Here is a 23,039-nt window from a genome sequence, read left to right as displayed (position 1 = left end):
TTCAGGGGTTGTTGGTACAGTCAGCCCACACATTTTATAAATATTAGTTCACTGCTTTCTGGTTCCCTCCTATACGTAGATGATGGTACAGCTTCTCCCAGAGAAACCACATCTGACTCCTCATTTCAATAATTACAGACCTACAATTCTTGAAAACTGCAGTTCTTCTCCCAAGGTTTTTGGATAGGCTCATATTACAGGCGTATTAAAAACAAATTTTCTTCTCTGTAATTACAAACATACCTCGCACAACAAATTTAGAAAATAACAGCACATCACACACTTCACAATACTATTAAGACTGAGTAAACTGCCTGCTAGGAGGCATTGCTTAAATACCGACTTTCAGACTATTCATTTTAGTTTGAGCTTTCATTTTACCTTCTTGTCCAGTACCGTTGTCTGATTTTATGGCTGTACTTTCAAACCTTTCGAAGTTGTTAAGCTACTACAGTAAGTACATATATCAACTTAATTTTCAAAAACATTTTCAGATAATTACATCATAAACTCTGTAGAAGTAATCTAGAACCAACTGGTAAATATAAATGATGGCTTATATAACTCTAATGAGTTATTCAGAACAGTTGGATACTGCACACTGAACACTGTGTAATCGGTACTACCTCTTGTATTGACTACGGTGCGATAGACACTCACTTGGCAGAGACTTTTTGCCTTTCCCAGAACCTGGACTCTTTCACTTTGAACCATGGGAAGATCCGGTCCATTTGCTGAAACAGAAAACATGCGATGAAGTTTGCATATCAGCCCGCTAAAGCACTTGAACAGACCTCCAATTGGTGCAAGATGGTGGTTAGTCATACTGTAGCTCAACAGGAGGGCCCTAGCTTGATGCTGCCATAATAGTTAACCTACAGTATACCTGCTGCAGGGGCACATCAATTAGAGGAAACAAACACATGAAATGTGTTTGTGAGCATGTCATAAAAATGTGTGTGTCAAAAAAAAGAACACGGCGTCATATAACTTCATAAAAACAGATAAACTGCCTGATGAGACCCATAAGTTTGCAGTTGCTCTAATGTCATTTTGTAATTTGGAAGAACCTGTGAACTGCTTGGCAATGTTGTGTTGTCTTTGGTGTTAAGGGGACTGATATAATCCATATGATCCAGAGTTGGTTTAAGGTTCTTACCCGTATAAAGAAAGATTTGACCATGCTATTGGCTTTCCTGCTTTCAGGCTGGCCACCGTCAGTGTTTATGGCCGTCTGAATGATTCGCACGATGTCGTCGCTAAACTCCAGCTGGGAGAGAAGTGGTGAACAGACACACACATGCAGAGAGTAATTGTTAAAACAGTGAAGTGTTGGTACAAAAGTCATTTCCATAGCTATCTTCCTGACAACGGATTCAAGAGACCAGACACATACAATATTCGATTCTATGACAAAAAATGATTTAAAGCTATGATTGTTTTAAATACAATCTGCTTTGCAAAATGGCGTCTGAATCAAACCTCATTACATTTCTATATATTAACCTTGTATCAAATCATTAGGAATACAGACTTTCTGATATGTTTAGAAAATGCTTACATGTGGTTAGCTTGCATGGATCCCTTCCAACGTCTAATAAATGTATAGTAAATATACACACACACCTGCTTTTGACTAAAATGTAGCGACAACAGATAACATTCTTACCACTGAATTGTAACGGCCTTGATCCATCTTTTTCTCAACAGACTCTAGGTCTGGAGGGGAGTCACTTGGAGGTGTGTGGGTGACTTCAGTCAGGACTGGAGGATCTGGGCCCTCCGGGGAACGACGGGATGGGAGACTCTCCTCTGTCTCTGGATTCAGCTCTGGAGGCTTCACCGCCTGCCCCAAAGCCAAAGAGTTATACTGAGTAAAGATATCACCATTATGTTCATTAAGCTGCAGTTGCTGCTTCAGCTGTTTCTTACTGAATATGTCTGTGTATCCATCAATGTGTACTTTGCATTTATGAGTGCAGAACCATAACATAGTTAAGGTACACAACTAGTAAAAAAATGAATGAAAATTGAATTATGCCATAATTTAAAAAAAAAAAAATCATGTTTTGATTAAATGATTTCAATTAACACTGGCAAAGCAACATAGCAATTTGTACTGAAATTGCAGAAGAGGAAGCAACAGCATGTGTATCTAACCTGTCTGTAGCGTAACAGGTGTGTGGATGTGCGGGAGTTGAGCAGTGCAGTAAGGACATGGTGAATGCAGCCCTGAAGCTCCCTCTCCAACGCTGTCCTCCACTCGGCTGGATGGCATTCAGTACATTTGGTACAAGTGTAGGCAACACTCTCTGGCAGCTTTGACAGCAGCTCGTACATTTCATCTGGGGGTCAGTGCAAGATGACAGGTCATTTTTGCACCTATTATTATGTTTATCGTCTTTCAGCATCTCATCAACATGACAGCACTCCCAGGACAGCCTGTCAGTTGGCTGCAGAGACACTGACAACTGTCAAGACAAATAAAGTCCAACAAGTGCTGCAAGATATTAAATACAGAGCTCCACTTGTGAGGAACATACAGTAAACTTGTGTTTTAATAGGATCTTCTACCTGGCTTTTTTGGAGCCTACTAACCTGTCAGATTCTCACACTTGGCATGAACCCAATGGTTGCAACGACCACACTCCATCATCTTGCTGTCGTAGTCATCATCATCGTAGCACTTATCGCACAGTGGGCAGAAGTTCCCTGAGAGAGAAGATTGCAATAGGTGCACACAGTTTAAACCAATAGAGTACAATATGGTTTGGATTCACATCTCCTTTTAATAGCTGTCAGTTCAAAATACAGGTCAGATTCTTTAGAAATCCTTCTCTTTTAATGTAAGAAAGAAAACCAGTGGTGTATTTATACTCATTCCTTAACGGTGAATAGCATTTTACCACCTGCTTGTCACTCACCTTTAGCAAAGAGTTTGGCACAGTCATGACACATGGAGAAGTCATGTGACCACTGGGCATCCCAGGACTTCCCAGGTTTAGTGGCTCCACAACTCTTACAGCGCACACACTTGGTGCATACCTGGAAAGAAAGAACACATGAGCGAGGTGGTGACTACATGGCAAAAACATGCAAGCAGTTGTTTAAAGAGTAGAGATGGTGTGAAAGTGACATTGTGAGAGGAGTAAAATGTTTTCATAGAAACAGCCTGTGAGAAGGTCCCATGAATGTAAGTAGCATAATCTTGATAAGATGGAAACGTGTGTGAACAAAAGGAGAGGTTAAGAGAAAAATGTGCGAGCATAACGCTAAAGTTTGGTCAAGCAGTGGTGCAACTTTGAAAGTTACATAAAGGTAAGAGAGTAGAGGATGTCTAAAGGAAGACTGGTGTGTGTCCATACCCAGACTCTCTTCTTCTTGGTGGGTCTTGTAGGATGGTTGGGACCCAGGCACTCCGGGTGATAGCTGTTACGGCACTTATCACACTCTAGCAGCTGCTGCTACAGTGACAGAAACCAAAGGTGAGATGAGATTATTTAAGAGTTAAACGAGGCAACATTACATTTTTAATACCAAACAAACAACATAGTTCTAGTTGCAGCAAATTAGTAATGAATAGGTCACCTGGTTTTGACTTGTAATGGTATTATTCACATCAACTAATTGGTGTTGTTTGGAAATGAACCAATACATTAGGCGCAACATCACAGTTTTTTTCAAAAGATGATCAGTGTGTTTAAGATTTTATGCAGAAATTTAACTACCGGGCAGTGAAGTTTATTGAGGGGCACATTCAGAGTGAGCTTGATGGATGGATGAACATCATTATCAAAGGCATTATGATGCAGCTACAGTGTGAGCTGTATAGAGCTGTGCTTGGCAGGGTTTGTAGTAAGCCACTTAAGTGGCAACTGCAGTCAAGTTTTTCTTGTGGCTTTGGCTTAATGTCAACACAATTAGCCTAGGTAAAGGTCTTACAACATAAGGTTAATGTGCTGCAGCATCTCTTACCTATTCCAAACTATGAGCCATTCTGCCATTCATAAATACTAAGTAAATAAAATGTTATGTTACAACTTTTATGACAAGTTAACAACTGTTTCATGAGACTTCCACTCAATATTTGTCTGGTAATGAAACGTCGCGTTATGCTTAGGTGCAATAAGTAGAAATTTTATGATCATGCAGCACAGAATATCTGTGATATGATATATCTGCAGCATTTGACATGCCAGTAGCCTGACCAGGAGCTGAGATTTCAGGCTTTTAAGCCACACTCTGTTGAGGAGTCAGAGAGTGCCAGAGAGCTGCTGCTGTTCAGTTGGTCAGAGATAAAAGCCAATCAAAGTAAAAAATTACTTAATGCTCTTTGGGCAGAGATTTGTTTTTGTTGTTTTTTTAAAAGAACTAGGTGCAATCCATTTCCTCAGCATTCACATCTTCTGACGCAGACCATTGAATGACCAGTTCATTCAACTTATCAACATGTACCCACAGGATTAAACAATCCAACAGGTGCTTGAATGTGTTGTGTAGACAAAATATGTTTATACATCATTTTAAAATGACAACCATAAAAGGCTCGAATCATAATTTAAATAATGAAATCATGGCAGGAATCCAAGAAGCTGATTAAGTGCTGTCTGCTGGCAAGACTAGCAACCTTCTTTCTACGGAAGATTCTTCAGCCTTTACACTCTGTCACTCTAAACTAAGCCTCTTTTGTGTAAAGCTTTTAAATGAACAGAACTGAACTGAATGGCTTACTTTAGTTTTCTGGTGCTGGCGCCCACAGACCTGGCAGAATCGGCATCGTCGACAACACCAGTTCTCAAACTGCTCCTGGGGAGGGCGCTCTGACTCCCCCAGGCAAAAGAGGTGGAATGGTTCACAGCATACCTGGCAGAAGACGAACTAAAGGTAAAGAGAAAGACAGAGAATCAGCAGACAGAGAAAGGCGGGGGGAGAAAGAAAGAGACTGTTAGAATCTAGGTTTAGACATTACTCTGACAAACAGACAAAAAATTTAAAAGCAAAAGTTTTCCGTGACAATTTTTTTACCTCAACATTCCCACTGCTTGCACATAAGAAGCAGAGCACCCTGGGTGTGACAGGTACAGAGGTGAGAAGGCTGAGGCCGCCAGCCTCCCACACCTTCTCCACATCATGGTCCCTCTTGAAATCCACTCTGATACGATGCACTCCGTCGCAGGGCGCTCTGGACTTCGCCTGGCCCCTAGTCGAGGGAGTGCTCAGCCAGTTTAAAGTACTGCTGCTGGGGGGTTTAGTGGTCAGCGGCTTCACGTGACATCCAAGAGGAGGGAGACAGAGGAGGGTGAATATTGGGAATTATGTGTGGTCTATACAGCGCGCATCCGCAATTTTGATGTGAATTGTGTGGAAATAAAAAAATTACTACTTCTTACCTTGTCTTTTGGTCTCTGTTTGGGAGATGGAGGAACAGTGCGAGAAGTTGGCTTCTTCAACTGTTTTGATTCAACTATGAAAAAGAGACAGGGCATAACATTCAAATAAGAAATGAGTTGAGTATAAACTATATATTTTTATCATAACTTTAATATAGGGAAAAAAGTGCAACCTTTACCTGTATCTGAAATATTTGTAGATGAGCTCTGCTGTTGCGATGAGTACTGCTGGGGCTTCTTCTTGGCCTCGCTCATCTTGGGTGAAGAATCTTTTTTTGAAGGTGCCTGACTCGTAAGAGGCCGTTGCTGCTGTTGGGATGCTTGATGAGACAGAGTAGACTGAGAGGGGGAATTCTGGGCTGACGATGACGAGGACGAAGAGGACGAGGATGAAGAAGACGATGAAGTGGAAGAGGAGGATGACGAGGACGAGGGTGTTGGTACAGGCTGCTGTGGTTTGTGCCCCTTCTTATTGGTGACACTGCTCGTGACTGAGAGCTGTTTGGGGTCTGGTGTCAGGGCTGCAGACGGAGCCTGGACTGTGACTGTGCTAGGGGCCTGAGGGGGTTGGACCGGGGCAGGGGAAGATGTGAGGGCTGGAGATGCTTGCTTTGATGATGGCTGCTGTCTTGACTTCTCTTCTCCCAGCTTTAGAGGAGGAGTTTCACTCTTTTTGCGAGGAGGCTCCTCCTTTGGTGGTCCAGGAGTAGGTTTAGGGCCAGACTCTGAGTTTGGTCCTTTAACCGCATTGAGACCCTCCTTCTTCTCAGAAAGCTTATTCTTTTTCTTGTCCTTCTTACCTTTGCCTTGCTTCTGAAGAAACATCTTTGAGGGCATCCACTGCAAATTCTGACACTTCCTCATCCTGTAAGAAGTGACATATACAAAGTTCAACACTGAATTTCATAAATGTTCCATTAAAAATAAATTAGTAATAAGATTTACAATAATCTGTCATATCAAATAGCTCATTAGCTGAGACTTACTTGCAGCATTGCTTTTTAATGTTTCGTCCTCCAAACTTAGGCTTGTCGAGACAGTTAGTACAGACACCACAATCTTCTGGAACCTGGCAGCCTGAGCATTGGCCACAACGTCGCGACCGACGCCCCTTCTTGGGAGGAGCTTCTTGAACGGCCTTTTGCCGTGTCTCCCGTGGCTTTATGGGAGGGGACTGAGGCTCTGCCTCCTCTGAGCCTGCTACTGATGACTTGTCTGCAAAAAGAGATACATCAGAGATGTCATCATAACTGACATGCTGCAGTACAGCATCAGTAGTGACTAACCACAATTTAAGACACTGAAAATCTTTTGGCCCTGGTCAGAAAAAGCAGAGTAAAAAAGTCCTTTGCATATTGTTGCTACGCACACTGACGGACACAAAAAACCGAGCTGATTCAACCAATAATTTAACAAATGTAAAAAATTGGACTAAGGTGCTTTTAAAAACAATGACAACCATCATTTTTAAATGGCAGCACTTCAGTGTCTATACAATTTATTTTTTTAATAAGTTCTTCTAGGGTACACTCTTTCCGTTGCACAATGGACTGCTCAGAATTTGGCTAAAATTAAATTTAAAAAAGTCAAAACCAGGGCTTTTATGGTATCTCTCAGCTGTGTGAACAAAAGTCCATAGGTAGTGTTTCAACAGAAAGAGACACATTCATTTCAAATAGATTCAAATAAATCCTCTAGATCATACATAAAATGCCAGATGTCCAGGAGCTTGTCTTGAACACAGATATGCTCAGATTAAACGACCAGGTAAACATGGGAATGATAACTGAAATCATACTGCTAAGTTTTGATATGCCGCTGACATCAGGTCCTCTAGTCTAGTCAGTTCTTTGCTCTTGTGATTAGCAGTCATCACTGCATGCTGCAGAACTTTTTCAGGACTCGCACAGATGTTGTGTTATAAATAAGAAAAGGTCAACTCTGACTGTTGTGTAAGTCAGTCAGAGTGTTTTACACTGAATATGTAAACACATCACACTACCATAATATATATGTCGACCAGTGGAGCTAACCAAGCCCCCACTAAGAATAAATAAATAAACTTTCCACGTTGACCCCAGAGGTAGTAACCCACAAGCCAGTCAAATGAGAGTTAAGTTGAGTGTGTCTCACCATCATTCCCCATGGAAGATAGGATCTTCTCTCTCTCCTCCCAGGGCAAGGCACTAAGTGTGGGCATGTCATCAGGGAACACTGCCCGATTACGGCCAAGAGCCACAGCTGCACGACGACATACATGCTTGATCCGTGGACCACGGACTGAGGCCTCTGACGAGTCACTCTCTTGACCCTGCTCAAAAGCACAAATCACCAAAAAAGGTGAAACAAATATTTGAAGAGCTTCAGAATAATAAAAAATACACACACAATCACCCACCACCACAAACGCAAAATGCATAAAGCCATGACATTTTAAGATGTTGGTTATGTCCTCAGGATTTTAGAGTTCATTTGTTGTGAATGCCTCACTGAACCGAACAAATCTCTTATTTATGAACAATGTACAAAAATGATGAAGATGATGATGATGAGATGGCAGAGGAGGAGGACTGGGTTGAGTTCAAGTGGAACAGTTAAAAATGTGCAATGACTGCCTATAACCATCTAATCTTTAGATTAACAGTGGAAGAACAGATTAGTATATCCTTTTCAGAGGACAGTACTTTCAAAAGCAAAGGCATTGTGGCGTTCTCCATAATGTATGAAGCGAAACAGATTTCCCCTTAAGTAACATCCTCTGTGGGATTTTCCTATTATTGAGTTTCAGTTTGAGTGCAAACACGATTTTCTATTTACAGCAAATATTCATATCATCATGTCAAAGTCACTTGCTGTAGCTATATGAGAATGAGAGAAACAGGAAAGCTTTTTGTTTAAGAGACAATAACTATGAAGGCAACATATGAACAGGAAAACTGACCTGGACCTTGGTCTGGTCTGCAGGCTTCAGCTTACTCTTCTTTATCTCGAAGAGCTGGGCTTTGGCCTTCTTCAGTAGTCCAACTACCCGCTTGTCAGTCACAGGCTGTTTCTCTGCTTGTGCCAACATTGATCCAAGAGAGGAGACAGGGAGCTGCTGTCTGCCTGGCTGCCCTTGAACGCTTGCTGTCTGCTGGTTAGGAGTACTTTGCTTCTCCTTTTCCCCATCCTCAATCTCTGCTCCTTTCTCAGAGGGTCTGCCTTTCTTAGGTAGACGTCCTTTAGCAATGGACATGGGAACAGCGGTATGGAGCCCACGCACCTCCAAGGAAGCAGTGTCAGAAACCATGTCAACGGAGGTTGATTTTTTTCTCCCTGGAGCCTTTTTCGGAGCAAGAGATAAAAGAGCATCTTCTGAGTCCTTTCCATCCTTTTTACCCTCCTTCTTATTCTCCTTCTCTTTCTCTCGGTTTTTCTCAGAATCCCTTTCTTTTTCCTTTGGAGCAGGTTCCTGGGGAGCTGATAAGCTTTTCTCTTTACCTCCTTTCCCGGCTCCTCGCCCCGTGTCCTGGGCACTGGAAGGAAAGAGAGGGAAAAGTGGGGAAGAAGAGGATGATGTAGTTGACAAAGGAGGTGGGTTTCCAGGAGCCCCTCTCCTGCTTTCAGGTGTCCCTTGTGAGGCCAGACCCAGGGGTACTGTGGAGAAGGTGCTGAAAGGAGCAGGAGTTAAGGCACTAGTGGCTAGGGGACTTGCAGAGACCCCTGGCAAAGAGCTGGGGTTACTACCCGAGACAGAGCCTGTCAGCACAGACATCTCAGAGGAGCCTTTTCCCACAGAAATCTGGCCTCCCACTTGGCTGCTGCGTCTGGTCATTGAGTGGGAAGGAGACCGTGGATGGCAACGTAGCGTTCCAGCGACCAGTCGCCTCCTGCGCCGCGAGGTTCTGCTGGAGCTAGAGGATGTCTGGTGTGGGGAGAGAGAGCCAGGGGTGCTCCCAGAAGATGACTGTAGGGTAACAGACTCAAATATCCGAGAGTGGGCCTCACTGGGTGTAAAGCGTGGAGCACGGAGCAACGGGCTGCGCTTCTGGATTGCTGCATCAAAACGGGACGAAGAGGGATGTTGGTGGTGGGTATGGGGGTGCAGAGGGGCAAACAGACGAGTCCCTGTTCCTGCTCCACTGCCTGGTGCAGGGAATGCCACTGGAGCAGCTCCCCCTGTTCCACTAACACTTTGGGGCAACAGCCCCACATCTTCAGCTGTGAGAGGGGGAGGACGGAAGTTGTCAAATATGGGCTTACGGATGAGGCCCTCCTTGGCATATTTAGCAGAGGAAAAGTACTGTTGTTCAGGGTGGGACAGGGACGTCCAGCGGAAGGTGGGCTCTCTCAGAATTGAGCGACTTCGTTTGTCTGGCAAGCTGGAGAGCACTGATGGTCCAGATAGAAATGGAGGGATGGGGTGAGGCATCCAGGGTGACTGCGGGTGGTGTTCACTCATAGTAGCTGTATTGGAGGAAGCTGACTGGGGAGGCTGTGGAGGGGTGAGGAGAGGGGGAGGTGGAGGTGAAGAAGAGGAGGAAGCTGTGGAGGAAGCTTGCTGGGAATTTACAAGTGTAGAGGAGGACATCAGCACTCCTGTTGGTGGGCTGATGATAGGCTTTTTAGGCCCAGTTTTGAGAGTCTCTCTCACCGTCTGGCTCTGACTTCCCCGGCCGACCCCTTGTCTTCTCCTGCCTCGTCGACTCCTCTCTGCCAACACATGCTCAGGCTCTGGTTCAGATGGAGGGGAGGGAGGTCGTGAGCTGTGTAACAGATTGCCCTCCCTCTCTCCTTGCGAGGACGGAGAGTGATCCTCTGGTTCTGACAAAGCCTGTGTGGCCTCAGAAGCCTGGGAGTCACATGATGAGTCATCCAGGCTTGGGCTGCTGGACCTGGAAGACTCTGCAGAGGAGAGCTGGGAGGAATGCTGTGACACAGCACTTGAGCCGCAAGACGCCGCGCTACTGCTAAATCGCCCATTGGTGGCATTGTTGGTGTTGCTGTTGAGCAGACTGGCAGCTGTTGATGGAACAGTTGGGACAGGGGCAGGCGGTGGAGGAGGGGGGAGGGAGTCAATTGGAGCAGTGGTACCAGCGTTAGTAGCAGCAGGAGTAGGGGAGACCAGCACAGGAGAGGGGGAAGAGGAGGTGGTGGAGGTGAGTTGGGCAGATGTAGAGACAGATGAGGGGGTTGTTTCTAACCGTAGCATCTTCATATGGGGTGGTGGGGTTCCAAAGCTGCCCTCATCTTCAATGAAGCGCTTGGGGGTTTTGATGATGCGAAGGGAGACAGTGCTGACCACAGGCATGATGAACTGCCTGATGTTCTTCAGTTGGGTCTTCCTGATGCCAGCTTCAATGGCTCCTGCCCCACTACTCCCGATGGCCACAGCTTCTTTCTCCATTCGCTTCTGCGCTCCTTTCTTAGCACGCTGCAGCAGCTGTTTCGCGATGGTGGCATCAGTGCGTTTAGAAGGGGGGACAATTCTGACAGGCTTTCTGTGCCGAGGGCTTTTTCTGAGGCCCACTGTCCTGCCTGGCTTGGAGGGAGATGGGGAGGCAGGTGGATTGGAAGAGTCCTGGTCCTCAGCTCCATCCACATTCCTCAGCATGGGCTGTTGGGGAGTGTGTATTTCTGTGCCTCTGTCCCCCCCTCTGACCCTAAAGGCTTTGTGTTTCCCTTCCCCACATTCAATAGAGGTAGACAGCTGTGCAGCAGCAGCTGCCGCCTCAGCTTTGAGCCGCTCAGCTGAGGGCGGTCGCCCACGTCTGCGTCGGGGTACACCAGGCAAAGTCTTGAGCCGTGACTTGAGAGGGGCGAGTTTTGTTGCTCTCAGCCTCTTCAGGTTGGCAACTTTGGATTCACCCCGCCCACCTTTGGGAAGCTTTGCCTCACTTTCATGAGGCTGTGCAGAGCCCAGTGGCGTCCTCTTGGCACCCTTCCTGTCTTTGTCCTCGTCTGTGTCCATGCCCAACTCAGACCCAACCTGCCTACTGTCCTCCCCTGCTGCATGGCTGCCTGTACTCCAAGCTTTCTTACTACTTGAAGATGGGGGTCGACCTCTTCTCTTTTCCCCGGTGCCAGGTGGCCTCCCAGGCAGCCGCTTCACCTTCTCAGCTGGCCTTTCCGCGCCCTCTGGTTTCGCCTGTGTGGGGGAGGGAATGGGGGAGGGGGAAGGTAGACTTGCAGCAGCTTTCTGGGCAGTCAGGGCCCGTGGGGGTCGGCCTCTGGGCTTCTTCTCCTGAATGGGTGGGCCCACTGATAAAACCAGAGAACAAAACAGAGGACATTTAGTTAGCATGGAAGAATCAGATATATATAACCTGTACAGGCATGGGCATCTTGAAACAACTGTAAGGTCCCTGACTGGCCAGTAGGGAGTTACTTTACCTGAAGAGGTTGCTGAAGGGCTCTGTACTCTATTCTGCTCAGCAACCATTCCAAATCCTCCAAATGCTTCTTCCTACAAAAACGAAGAAATGAAAAAGGAAAAAGTAATAAATCTTTTGTGACCATACATTTTTTCTAATGCTAAAATACAAAAAAGAAGCAATGGCTGGTTAACAGGTCAAATTTACAGCATCCATCATACTACATAATTGTCAGCTGGCCTAGATGTGCAACACTTGAATCAGTCTTGAACCGACTACAACACTATAATGAAGTACTCAATCTGACTTTCCCCTGCTGGCTTACTGTAGTGCTCTCATGTTTCTCTGGCTTTTGGGATGACATGTCTGCAGTTGGAGAAGGCTCAAACCAAAACAGACAGTTTAAATTGCAAACATCCAAATCTTACTGGCTGACTAACCCATCTCGCTGCGTTCATGTTTCCTGAAGGAACAGGAACAAAATTCTAAGGTGGTTGGTCATACATATAAAGCTGGACAGGCAGCCAGGACAAAGACAGACAAAAGAAAAAAAAGCCAAAAGTCTATAGCCATATGAGCAGCCCTGTGAGGCTATAATGCTCATTATACAGCTATCATTCTTTACACAAGAGGGTCAGAAAATCTAAAGCGTGGCTTGATGGGGGCACCAGATGAAAGGCCACGTTATTAGCTAAATGTAAAGGGTTTGTCCTCTGCACAGTTATCCTTTCAGAACATCTCAGATGGAGCTTATCCGACTCAACTGTACATTAAAAGGCATCATCAAAGACATTTCATCCAATGCATTTATCAAATAGCTGGCAAGGTATACATTCCAATTTAAACAAAAGAGATCAAATTTCGACCGAAAGTCAACACTTTTGGTCGAAATTTGATCTCTTTTGTTGAAATTGGAATGTATACCTTGCCAGCACAACAATTTCAAGTATGGAATTTGATGGTCTGACCTCAATAGCTTAACTATTTTCAACTTTTTTACACTTCTTGCTCCATGACATTAACAAAAAAAAAAAAAAAACTTCTGTACTTTTACAAGACATCTATTTACTGCAAGTTGCACTTGATAATTCAATTACTGGATTACTAATTTAAACCTGTTTTAATCTTCTGTGACCTTAATGCTGACGGTGGTGGTTCAAGAAATCGTGTAAATGTGATCCACTGTAAGAACATACTGTACATTAATCTTTCCTGTCATGCCTCAGTAAAGCCTTGAGATCAGCAGCAGTGAACTCACCAGAGGATGATTAACATCTTCAGGATCCTGTGTGTGCCACAACTTCTTGCAATCAGTGTGTGTGTTTAAGAATGGAGGTGAGTATGTCATTTCATCATGTTTATTTATAGCAGCGTGTGGGGATGCAGTCGAGGTCTCGTTGGCCCAGTTTGTAGAGCAGCTGCTATCCAAGTGTAGTCCAAGTGTGTGCACACGACTACATGCAAACTGATTTGCAGCAGCCAAGAGTTACACACATCACAATGTGAATAACTGATACCTAATTGTGTCTGAAATACACACTGTGGACTCTAATTAAAAAAAAACAAACAAACCTAGAAACCAGGAATGTTCACTATAAAACTCTTTCATCTGTTCTACATATATGCAAACAAAAGTAACAGACAGTCAATATTGCTGTTTATCCTGGCAGGCCATACTATTCTGAACATCCTCCACTCCTCATAGTGCATTTGAGCAATTTTTCCTCTCAGGCTTCTCTCTCCATTTTAAGTCTGTTTCCTCACAATAATACCAGCATCCTCTCCTCTCTGAGCAAGCTGCTGCTCTTCGTTGGTGTTGCTGCAGAGCTGAGGGGGGCGGAGTGCCAACGGACGGCTCTGACTCGCTGTGATACTGCAAGTAGCAGTCGATGACATCACAACACGCTTTTGTAGAGGCAAGTGCATAGAGCAGACTGCACAGGTTCATGATGCACATGCACACTCGTAGATGTGCAAACATACCGTACATCCTGATTCAGACACATAAACACCTCACACAGACACGTTTGTAGATGAAGAAAAAAAAAAAAAAAGAAGAAGAAAAAAAAAAAAACACAGACACACACACACACACCCCCTGCGCGTGCACTGCACAGCGAGATGTAAACAAGCAGAACACAGGAGTGAGGATGCGGGGGAGGGGAGCACAAGCAAGGCAAGCAAGCAAACCAGAGCGAAGAAAGGAGAAGGGCTGTGGGAGGAGGGAGAGGAGGAGAGAAAAAAAAGACACAAGGAAGCAGCATCTTGACCACATGCACCATCAACAACAGAGGGAGCGCAGCCGTCTCCCGGGAGCAGAGGATGAAAGGGGTTTGGGGTTTCAACATGCTCTGCAGAAGCTTGCCAAATCCAAATCTAAACAGGCCTCCCACACACAACAAGGCACCCCCTTCCTCCCCCTTATTCCTGCTCTCTGCCATGCTCCCAAACACATACTCAGTCACTCACTCATTGCTCGCTCACTTGCTTCCCGCCCACTGGCTGCCGAGCACTAAGCTGCAGCGTGTGAAACACAAGGCTCACCATGAGCTCAATAGTAGGGTAGGCACAGGGAGGTAACTTCATGAAGTAAACAAACACTGTAGTAGGTTAGCGAGGTAAGGTTCATTTACTGCCTTGCCTTGCAACTTGCAAGGGATAAAAAGGTTACTAAGAACACCTGAGTTTCCCCTTTCTCCTTTCTTTTTAATCCCTTCATCTGAAGAGTGCACAAGAATTTTTTTGAACAAAACTGTTCAAGTTCTTCATCTTTGCTGGCTTCAGCTGTTGCTCTCACCATGAACTCCTGAGCAGTTTGATTTCCTCCTGGTCTGTGACATCTTATGTAAATGATAGATACTTAAATGACTTGATATGAAAACACTAAACAACAGAAAAAAGAAACCGATCGGAATCATTGCAGAAGCAACATCATTATTTTCAGGAGTTGCAGGGGACTGTCCTTAACAGTTACGAGACAGATATGAGTGTGGTTTGATGTAAACCACTGAGGCTGAGAAAGGCAATGGGACTTTTACTTTATTTCAACACAGCATTTAGGAGAAATCACACTGATTCTAGACGATGGGCTGCAGATTAGGGACCAGCTTCCTTGGCAGTGTGTAAACCAGGCTTTAATCTAGAAAAATTATTCCTTGGATATTCAATCCCAGACTGCGTCAAACACAGATTAATTTTATCCACCTATGTAAGTCCTCATTACTTAGAGTTAATGCACACAGCATTAGCCTGCAGGTGCTCATAAAAGCTGTTATGCATCCAAACGAGCCCATAACTTGGTGAAATTGGAGGAGTAAAACCAGACAAAGTAACGGGAGCAAAAGTAGAACATGTTCACAAAGATTTTAAAAAAACTCATCACGATCATTCTAGCATGCCCCCACAAATGATCATTATTTAAAATCATGTAATACAGCACCGCAAAGAGTAAGGGTATGTCCTTTGGGGGGTGTGTACAAAGGCTCAGAGTAGAAGCTAGTTCTAACATTTGTAAAATTTGACCACGATCACAATCTTCCCCTTTCTTATACGAAGTGATTTTAGTTGCCTAGCCTTAAAAATGCTTTAAGTGTGATTAAGACATAGGTACTCAGGTTCTAATTCATTATATTATGGTTTTTCCAAATTGGTCCAAATTTTCAGTTGAATTACCAATATGGATAGAACCTCAACACTTATCCAGTACCAGTTGCTAAACTGATCATAAGATGTACTTGGAGGTGCGGTTAAGTAAACCTGAATTATAGTAAATATTAGTTAAAACTTACAGACATTGTATAGGATCAATTTGACAATACACAGCAATGATACATCAGTTAGCATATTTTCCAACAAGCAAAAAGGCCACTGCCATGAAGCTCTTATTGGAAAGAGTAACCCCTGCTTATGCAATCAATATCAACAAACTCAACAGTCACACTTTCATGATAGTTTATGACTTAAGTTAATATTATATGATCATTATTAGTATTATCATTAAATTCTAGTCTACTTATAGAAAACTCAATGGCACTTAAAGATTTTACTTTTCACACTACATGTGTGCAACCTGAAGTTGCAACCATATCACAAAATCCATGTTGCAAGTGGTAATATAATACCACAGACCATCTTGACGTGTACGATTTCAGGTAAACCAATAACTGTTCATGTGTTGATTTGACAAGAATGTGTATGATTCAGTGTTACAACAAACGTTCATACTACTCACGTTTATGCTCATGGAGGCAAAAAAACAAGTTTAAAGAACTGCAGTTTAAATTTGCAGTTAACTATGGAAGAAAGTGGATGTCAAAGCACAGCCTATACTTTTTGCCTGAAATTATCACATTTTAGTTTTTCATAGGCCAGATATCAAGAGTGGTACTGTGTCAAGCTGGACAATGCTGGTGTCTCATCTCAGCTACGTTATTGCCTTACACCCTACACATTACTTTCTTACATATTCAAATGAATGCAAAATCAAAGTAGGCTTAAATTTATAAATCATCAATAAGGTGTGCATTTGTCAGCACACCTTGCTACCAAATGCAAGCATTAGTGGCATAGTGACCAGGCAAGTGGAGCAATGCATTAGATTGTTTGACTCCCAAGTTATACAAAAAGGAATAAGACGAGTTTAAAATCAGAAGTTATCCACTTTAAGATAGGAAAACATCAGAAAGATTAATGATCAAGAAAAGGAAGATAGGAATGTGGCTCAGACTGAGAGGAAGGATGTCAACTAGAAGTTTTCAGGTTAGGACCCTGTGAGTCACTTTGATGGTTTGAAGAAGTCATTCCTCCCTACTATTATGAAAAAAAAAAATCTTTACACATTCCAAGAAGCTTTCCTGTTGGATTTACTGTACACACACTATGCCTCATCCCTTCCTGGAATGTAAATTTGTGATGAACTCATACTACTGTATGCACGTCTGATGACACATCTCTTACAAATGGCCACAGAGGAATTCCAAGAACTGCACCACCTAATACTATTAATTATACAAAGCAGCAAAAATGAATAATATGAAAAGACATTTAAGTTTAAGATCCACTCTTAGTCACTGCTTAAAATATCTTGTTTCCTCCATCAGAGTTAATTATACTGTGGTAGTACTGCTTTGTGACCCCTCTAAGCCCCAAGCAAAAGGTGGACATTTGTTTTTTCAAGTGTCCAAACAATAAGTGCAACTGTTTCACATTTGCTCAACAGCAACACAGACCAAAACAAACATTTTCCAGGACAAGATGCCTCCTCTTCCTACATCTCGCACGAAAGGAGAGGAAGACAGTCAATGGACAAACAGACTGATTGGCACGTGTGCATAGTGTCTCTCTTGCTTTTACACACACACACACACACACACACACACACACACACACACACACACACAAACACACACACACACGGGCTTGCAGGCACCCAGAGACACACACCCCCTCCTACCCACCCAAGCAGGCGGTGTGAACTGAAGTTCTAATCAAAACAAAGACAAAGAAAACACACCTACTCCTGAGTGCAATAAGGGACATAAAGTCTGAGCAACACCCCTACCCCCACCAACACACAGACACACACACACAGTAAGAAAAACGACACAATTGCTGCCTTTCTCCCAGTCAGGCAACTCCTAAAGCAGAGGTGAAAGCTCCTTGCCCGCCTGCTGTAGCAGAATAAAGCCATGGATGGGAGGGTCTGTGACTAATTCTCCTCCCAGCGTTGTCCCGTTGGGAGGGGGTCACCCTGCACCCTTTGATATCCCTGCCTGCGCTCTTTCAGCCGCCCGCACTTTGTGAGAGCTAGAATAAAGGCAGACACAAAGCTTCCTGCTCCAATCCACACGCTGTCTCGGGGATGGGTAAGCGGGTGGGGTGTGTGTGTGTGTGTGTGTGTGTGTATGCTGGGGGGGTTGTCTTCCATTTAAATGGGCCAAACACCTGCTGGACTGAAACCCCTTCCACTCAAACACACCATTTCTCTCACACCAGTAGTCCAAAGAGACATTTGGGTTGATACATCTATTTAGCCGCACGTTTGTATGAATGATTAAACATTGGTAATAACATGTGAGTGGAGTAGATGCAGCAGAAGGCAAGATATAATGGACCAACAACAAAAAGGGAAAATGATGCAAAGCCAGATTAGGTGGACAGTCAGGTTGAGGTTGTGGGGGCGATAAGGTCAAACATTTACAAAAAAGTCAACATGTCCTGCACTCAGCACCAAAACAAGCAACAGCAATTTGGCTGGATCAAGAAAATGAATTTCCTACAAACATAAATCTAACAAAAGCCTTCATTTGGAAAGCAACAGCCGACAAGCACCCTTTTGAGCCACCTCAATAGGCTTAGTAATCCATTCCAAAGTGGCAGCTGTCAGAAGAAAAGTTGCTCTGCCTCTCAGACGGGGTTGTGTGGGTCTGAAGTGGATTTGGGTTATTCTGCCTGGATGGAGGAAGGAGGGGTGGCCAAGCGTCCGGCTGGCACACTGTTCAGGGTCGCCCTGTGAGCTCAGCAGGCTGCAGTAAGCCTGAACAATCCTGCCCCGGTCTGGCCAGACAGGCACTACACTGCTTCTCAATGAAATTACCGTGCTATGTCCACATCTTCCATAGGCTTCAGGTTCTATGGGGATTTAATCGTCCACATATCCCAAATAATACTATAGTTTCATTCACTGGAGTAAGGGATGGAGGGACTCCTTGTTATATGAAACAGTATTTGCTTAAGGATGATCTTACACATAAAATTAATGTTGCTGCAGCATATAATAAAGCTATGTTGTAAAGCAGAAATGTACGTCACAATCACTATGCTGTGTCCACAATCTTTATATGCTTCGGGTTTTACTGGGATTTTATGGTCCAGTCTGCCTCTACACATCACAAATACTACTATACTCTCATCCATTGTCAGTCTTTCAGAGTAGGGGTGGAAGGAGCTCAAAAAGCCTAAAGAGCCACTTAAACACAAAAATTGTATTTCGAGTAAAAATTGTCTTTCTCTAAAACAGCATAAAACATCGATTTAAAGTACAAATTTACTTCAAAATCAATGAAAATACAATACTTTGTCCACATTGTCACTCCTGAGGTGTAAAGGGTCAGAGGGATTCCTAGTTCCTTAAAAAACGATTTGCTCACAAAGATGTTATTTCAAATAAAATTCACGTTTCTCCAGAATATCACAAAATAATGATCTTAAAATAAATCAAGAAATATTTTCCAATATTCTAAAAAAACTGACTGCTGTACTATGATAAGAGCTTTTATAATCTCCCAAACATCATCATTCAAAATGTATGTAAAAACCCAAGCATATTTCAAGTTCAGATAAAAATCAAATAAAAAACGTAACTAAATGGCTAACTATTATGATTGCAAATACTAAATAAAACTAGAAGCACTGGAGCTGGTGGTAAACATCCCCACACAGTGTACTCCCACTGCAATGAACGCATGCTGCTCATCATGAAGAAGGAAGATGGTAGTTCGCTAAGGCGAACACACCCCCACATCACACGGTCCGTCAAGAAGGGGCTCGTTGTTATTGTAGCCAGCCCTGCATGCGCACTGTCACTAGCAAGTCTCATTTCTCTGATAAAACCAAGCGATTTCAGACACCAAACCCCATCGATATACTCTTATAACCACTTCAACATTTAAGAGGAGGATTTTGAATGTGCGGCTATGCATCAGACGTCATCTCCGAGCATTATAAACCCGATATTATTTTGGTACTAGCTACGTAGTGGCTGTGTAGAGAAGGGGAAAACATGTCCACCTCCCATTTTCCTAAGCATCAGCAATAGCCCCAGTGGCTAGCGTGGCGTAGTGCGTAGCATGGTAGCTGTCCTAGCTTAACACTAAAACAGCACTGGAAATTATTTAGTTGTGTGTATGAGCTCCGCCAACTTAAGATACAATGCTTTAACCCGCTGCGTAGCAATATGCTGGCCGGAGGTAAACACAGCAACATCCCAAGCAAACCTGCAACTTTAACACCGCTTACGACGGGAGAGATAATGGTGTAGTTTTAGCTGTGAGGTGTAGACAGCTAGCCTGCGAGCTAACCAATGAGCTATGTTAGCCGAGCTCGCTGGAAGGTTGACACCACACTACAAACAGCCAGCCCTTGAGCTCATGTTGTAAATACTAAGGGATTTAGTTTGCAAAGATCGTCTAATAGAAATCAGGAAGCAAGTGAAGTGAATAATGAAAAGCCCCTTTCTCGGAGACGCTGCAGACGGACGCTAAGTTCACGTTAGCTAGTTACAAATCACAATTGTGTACTCTTGCCTCCTTCAAGTTGACATGTCTTGTTTTTAAACACATTACACTCTATCTTGAAGGTCCCAGGCTATTACACCACGAGGAAGGGCCGTTATGATAAACACAAGTGTTTACATACTATTGTACTGCAGGAAAATAAAATTAACGATAATACGGGACGATAACTTTTACCATGCATTGATGTAACGTGAATGTGAAGGCTTTACATCGAGCTAATGTCAAGTAGCTAACTAGTAAACCAGTTGTAATGGCTTAGTTACACAGTGTACGGTTAGTCACTATGTGCCAGTGTATGTGCTATGCTTTAACTGTGCTGTATGTAACAAGACAACGTCAGGATTTCTCTACAGTGTTTTGGTCTTTTTTGCTAGCAGACTATCGTTAGCACCAGTTCATCCAAACTGTGTGGATGTAGCCTGTCCTCACACTCCACTGAGGAGGAAACTTTCTCTCAGCAGAATTGCTGAGACCATAAATCTGATAACCACCTGGCGTCTGTGTTGTTTCTAACTAAAGTTAACGTTACAACGCGTTACTGTACAGTTTAAGGCCACACAACCAACTCAAAGTTATCGGAGCATCCTGGCAATGACAAGTTTGCTCACAGCCCCACTGAGCGTTGGGGAGAGGAAAAGATGGTCAACGGTTGGGTAAAGAGTAACCGTTAGCTCTTCTTCTGGAACATAAGAAACGGCTCTCCAAATGAAACGAGCCTTGCAGCGGTCCAACCGATGCTCCTGGGTTACCATCGGACTGCTCCTGTCCTGTCCTGTGCTTACCTCCCCGCTGCTCGAGTCGCTCGATTCCCCCAAAACATCCCGAAATTTCTGCAGGTTGCTCCCGATAACCGAAGAGACCTGTAGTGCAGCATCAAACCCGGGTCCGAGCCCAGCTGCGTTGGGGTGGGATCCCGAGACACTCCGCAGAGAGGCAGTAACCCTGATTCGGCCCGCTCTCCTCCCGGTACCGGAGTTGCTGCTCCCTCCGGGCCGAGCGGGGAACCGCCACCGACAGCTGTGCGCCATTTTACACTCTCTGCCTGTCTGCCCCGCGATCAGAGATACCTCGGTGGGCGGAACCCTAACCCAGCACTCCACATAAACAACCTCTAACAACAGCGCTCCGCTCTCACTGGCCGACACATCGTTATGCATGTTGCGGGGCGGAACTAAAGAAACCCCGACAATGCATTTTTTCAGCTGCCCTATTCAGGCTCTGCATGGTTGAATCCAAATCAGGTTCAGGGGCTTTGCCCGGGAAAGGAGAATCGCACTTGAATTACAAGAGAGGACGAAACCGTTAGCTCAGAAAGTGAGACGCTTTTTATAGGCTACAGCCAAACACCGAGAGAACGCAAGGCAAAGTACGACTGAAGAAGCAAGGCAGCATATTGTAATAGTTGCTCGTATTTATGTATTGAGGCAGGGGCGCAGCAATGAATTCTGCACCCCAGGAAATATATTGCTCCGTTGCCTCCGTAGACTGTATGGTGGCCCCACGTCAAGCAACACACAACCTATACTAACCACTCTTTACAAGAGAAATTGTCTTTTAAAAAGCTGCTGTGAAAATGCACGGAGCTTGGGTTTTGCAACTGATAGTTCAAAGGGGAACATTATTTGGAGCTATTTCACATGTATGTTATTAAGAAACAGAAAATTATGAAAAGAAATACATATTGTTTGGGGTGCAGTTAGCTGTAATGAAAATGTATTTAGAAACAAACAAAACCAACAAATTAAGTTCACACTTCTGTCACAATGTTAGAGTTGGACTGATGTGGCTAAGGTAGTTGCCTAATTTGTTATACTGTAACATACTGTATATTTTATACATAGTTTTTTCATCCTGAAAAATTTGCCAAATGGGCACCATCATCAGTGATCATCATCACCCATAAATGCACATGGATTTAATTATAAACCTTATTAATTTACAAAGATGTCCTCCATTTAGGTTGACGTCCCGAATATGCGATGTTTAAATCTTAAGAATCTTAAGACTAATTAATTTTAGACCTAATGCAGAATCATATGTACTTTGTTTGTAAATAACACTAAATGTCAGCCACGGAGAAAATTATACTCGTTTGTTAGTCTTTTGAGAAGTATAATTGAAAGCAAAGTTTGATCAGATCCTTTACAGTAAAACACAAACTACAACAAGCTAAGAAAAACTTGTTTTGTCAGCTGAACCTGTCTACATTTTCACTCAGATGTTTATAAACTATAAACAATTTTAAACCCAAACCAAACAACTCAGGTTGGGTAATTTGTAATGCTAATAACTAGAGTTACACTCCAGAGAGCGCAAACCTCCGCCAAGGCCATCGTCAAACAACTACACCAGACTTCAGAGGAAAAGAATATAAAGGTCTCTTCCCTGGGCTATACCCCACCCCTCCACTAAGTTCGGCGCAAATCGGTTTGGTACTTTTTGCGTAATACTGCTGAGAGCAAACCAACAAACAAATCAACAAACAGACACGGATGAAAACATAACCTCCCTGGTGGCGGTAACATAATGCCAGCACTAAGTATATATGGATTGAAATCATACAAATTTATGTGTAAAAAAGATGAATTTAGATTTTTTCCTTTATTCGTATATATATATATATATATATATATATATATATATATATATATATATATATATATATATATATACATATACACACATGTATATATATACATATATATACACACACACATATATATATATATATATATATACACACACATATATATATATATATATATATATATACATATAAATATATATACACACACATATATATACATATATACATATATACATATATATATATATATATATATATATATATATATATATATATATATATATATATATATATATATATATACATATATACATATACATACATATACATATATACATATATACATATACATAAACACAACTACACACACACATAAAGCTCACTAGCAGCTATAATCTTGTGTCCACAGGAACAG

At 43.2% G+C, this 23,039-nt stretch overlaps 1 protein-coding gene across 2 annotated transcripts in view; it reads right to left on the bottom strand.

The window, feature by feature from the left end:
• The window catches only part of kmt2a (lysine (K)-specific methyltransferase 2A), a 34,350-nt gene extending 13,266 nt beyond the window's left edge, over positions 1-21,084 (bottom strand). Inside the window, exons 1-16 of one of the 2 annotated variants that reach the window (XM_040130681.1) lie at positions 20,820-21,084; positions 11,763-11,835; positions 8,332-11,630; positions 7,524-7,701; positions 6,377-6,605; positions 5,570-6,255; positions 5,391-5,464; positions 5,026-5,262; positions 4,732-4,878; positions 3,366-3,464; positions 2,925-3,045; positions 2,599-2,712; positions 2,161-2,345; positions 1,670-1,846; positions 1,160-1,270; positions 661-734 (exon numbers count right to left, since the gene is read on the bottom strand). In XM_040130681.1, the coding sequence (XP_039986615.1) occupies positions 661-734; positions 1,160-1,270; positions 1,670-1,846; positions 2,161-2,345; positions 2,599-2,712; positions 2,925-3,045; positions 3,366-3,464; positions 4,732-4,878; positions 5,026-5,262; positions 5,391-5,464; positions 5,570-6,255; positions 6,377-6,605; positions 7,524-7,701; positions 8,332-11,630; positions 11,763-11,835; positions 20,820-21,065 (6,050 nt within the window). In that variant the 5' untranslated portion in view covers positions 21,066-21,084. The remainder of the gene's footprint in view (positions 1-660; positions 735-1,159; positions 1,271-1,669; positions 1,847-2,160; positions 2,346-2,598; positions 2,713-2,924; positions 3,046-3,365; positions 3,465-4,731; positions 4,879-5,025; positions 5,263-5,390; positions 5,465-5,569; positions 6,256-6,376; positions 6,606-7,523; positions 7,702-8,331; positions 11,631-11,762; positions 11,836-20,819) is intronic. The other variant, XM_040130680.1, reaches the window with a different exon arrangement.
• Between the last annotated feature and the right edge of the window lie 1,955 nt (positions 21,085-23,039).

This window comes from Xiphias gladius, chromosome 7 (assembly GCF_016859285.1).
Source record: "Xiphias gladius isolate SHS-SW01 ecotype Sanya breed wild chromosome 7, ASM1685928v1, whole genome shotgun sequence".
NCBI classification, from domain to species: domain Eukaryota; kingdom Metazoa; phylum Chordata; class Actinopteri; order Istiophoriformes; family Xiphiidae; genus Xiphias; species Xiphias gladius.
The sequence above is the reverse complement of the archived record's forward strand: the minus strand, read 5'-3'. Positions and strand labels throughout refer to the sequence as shown.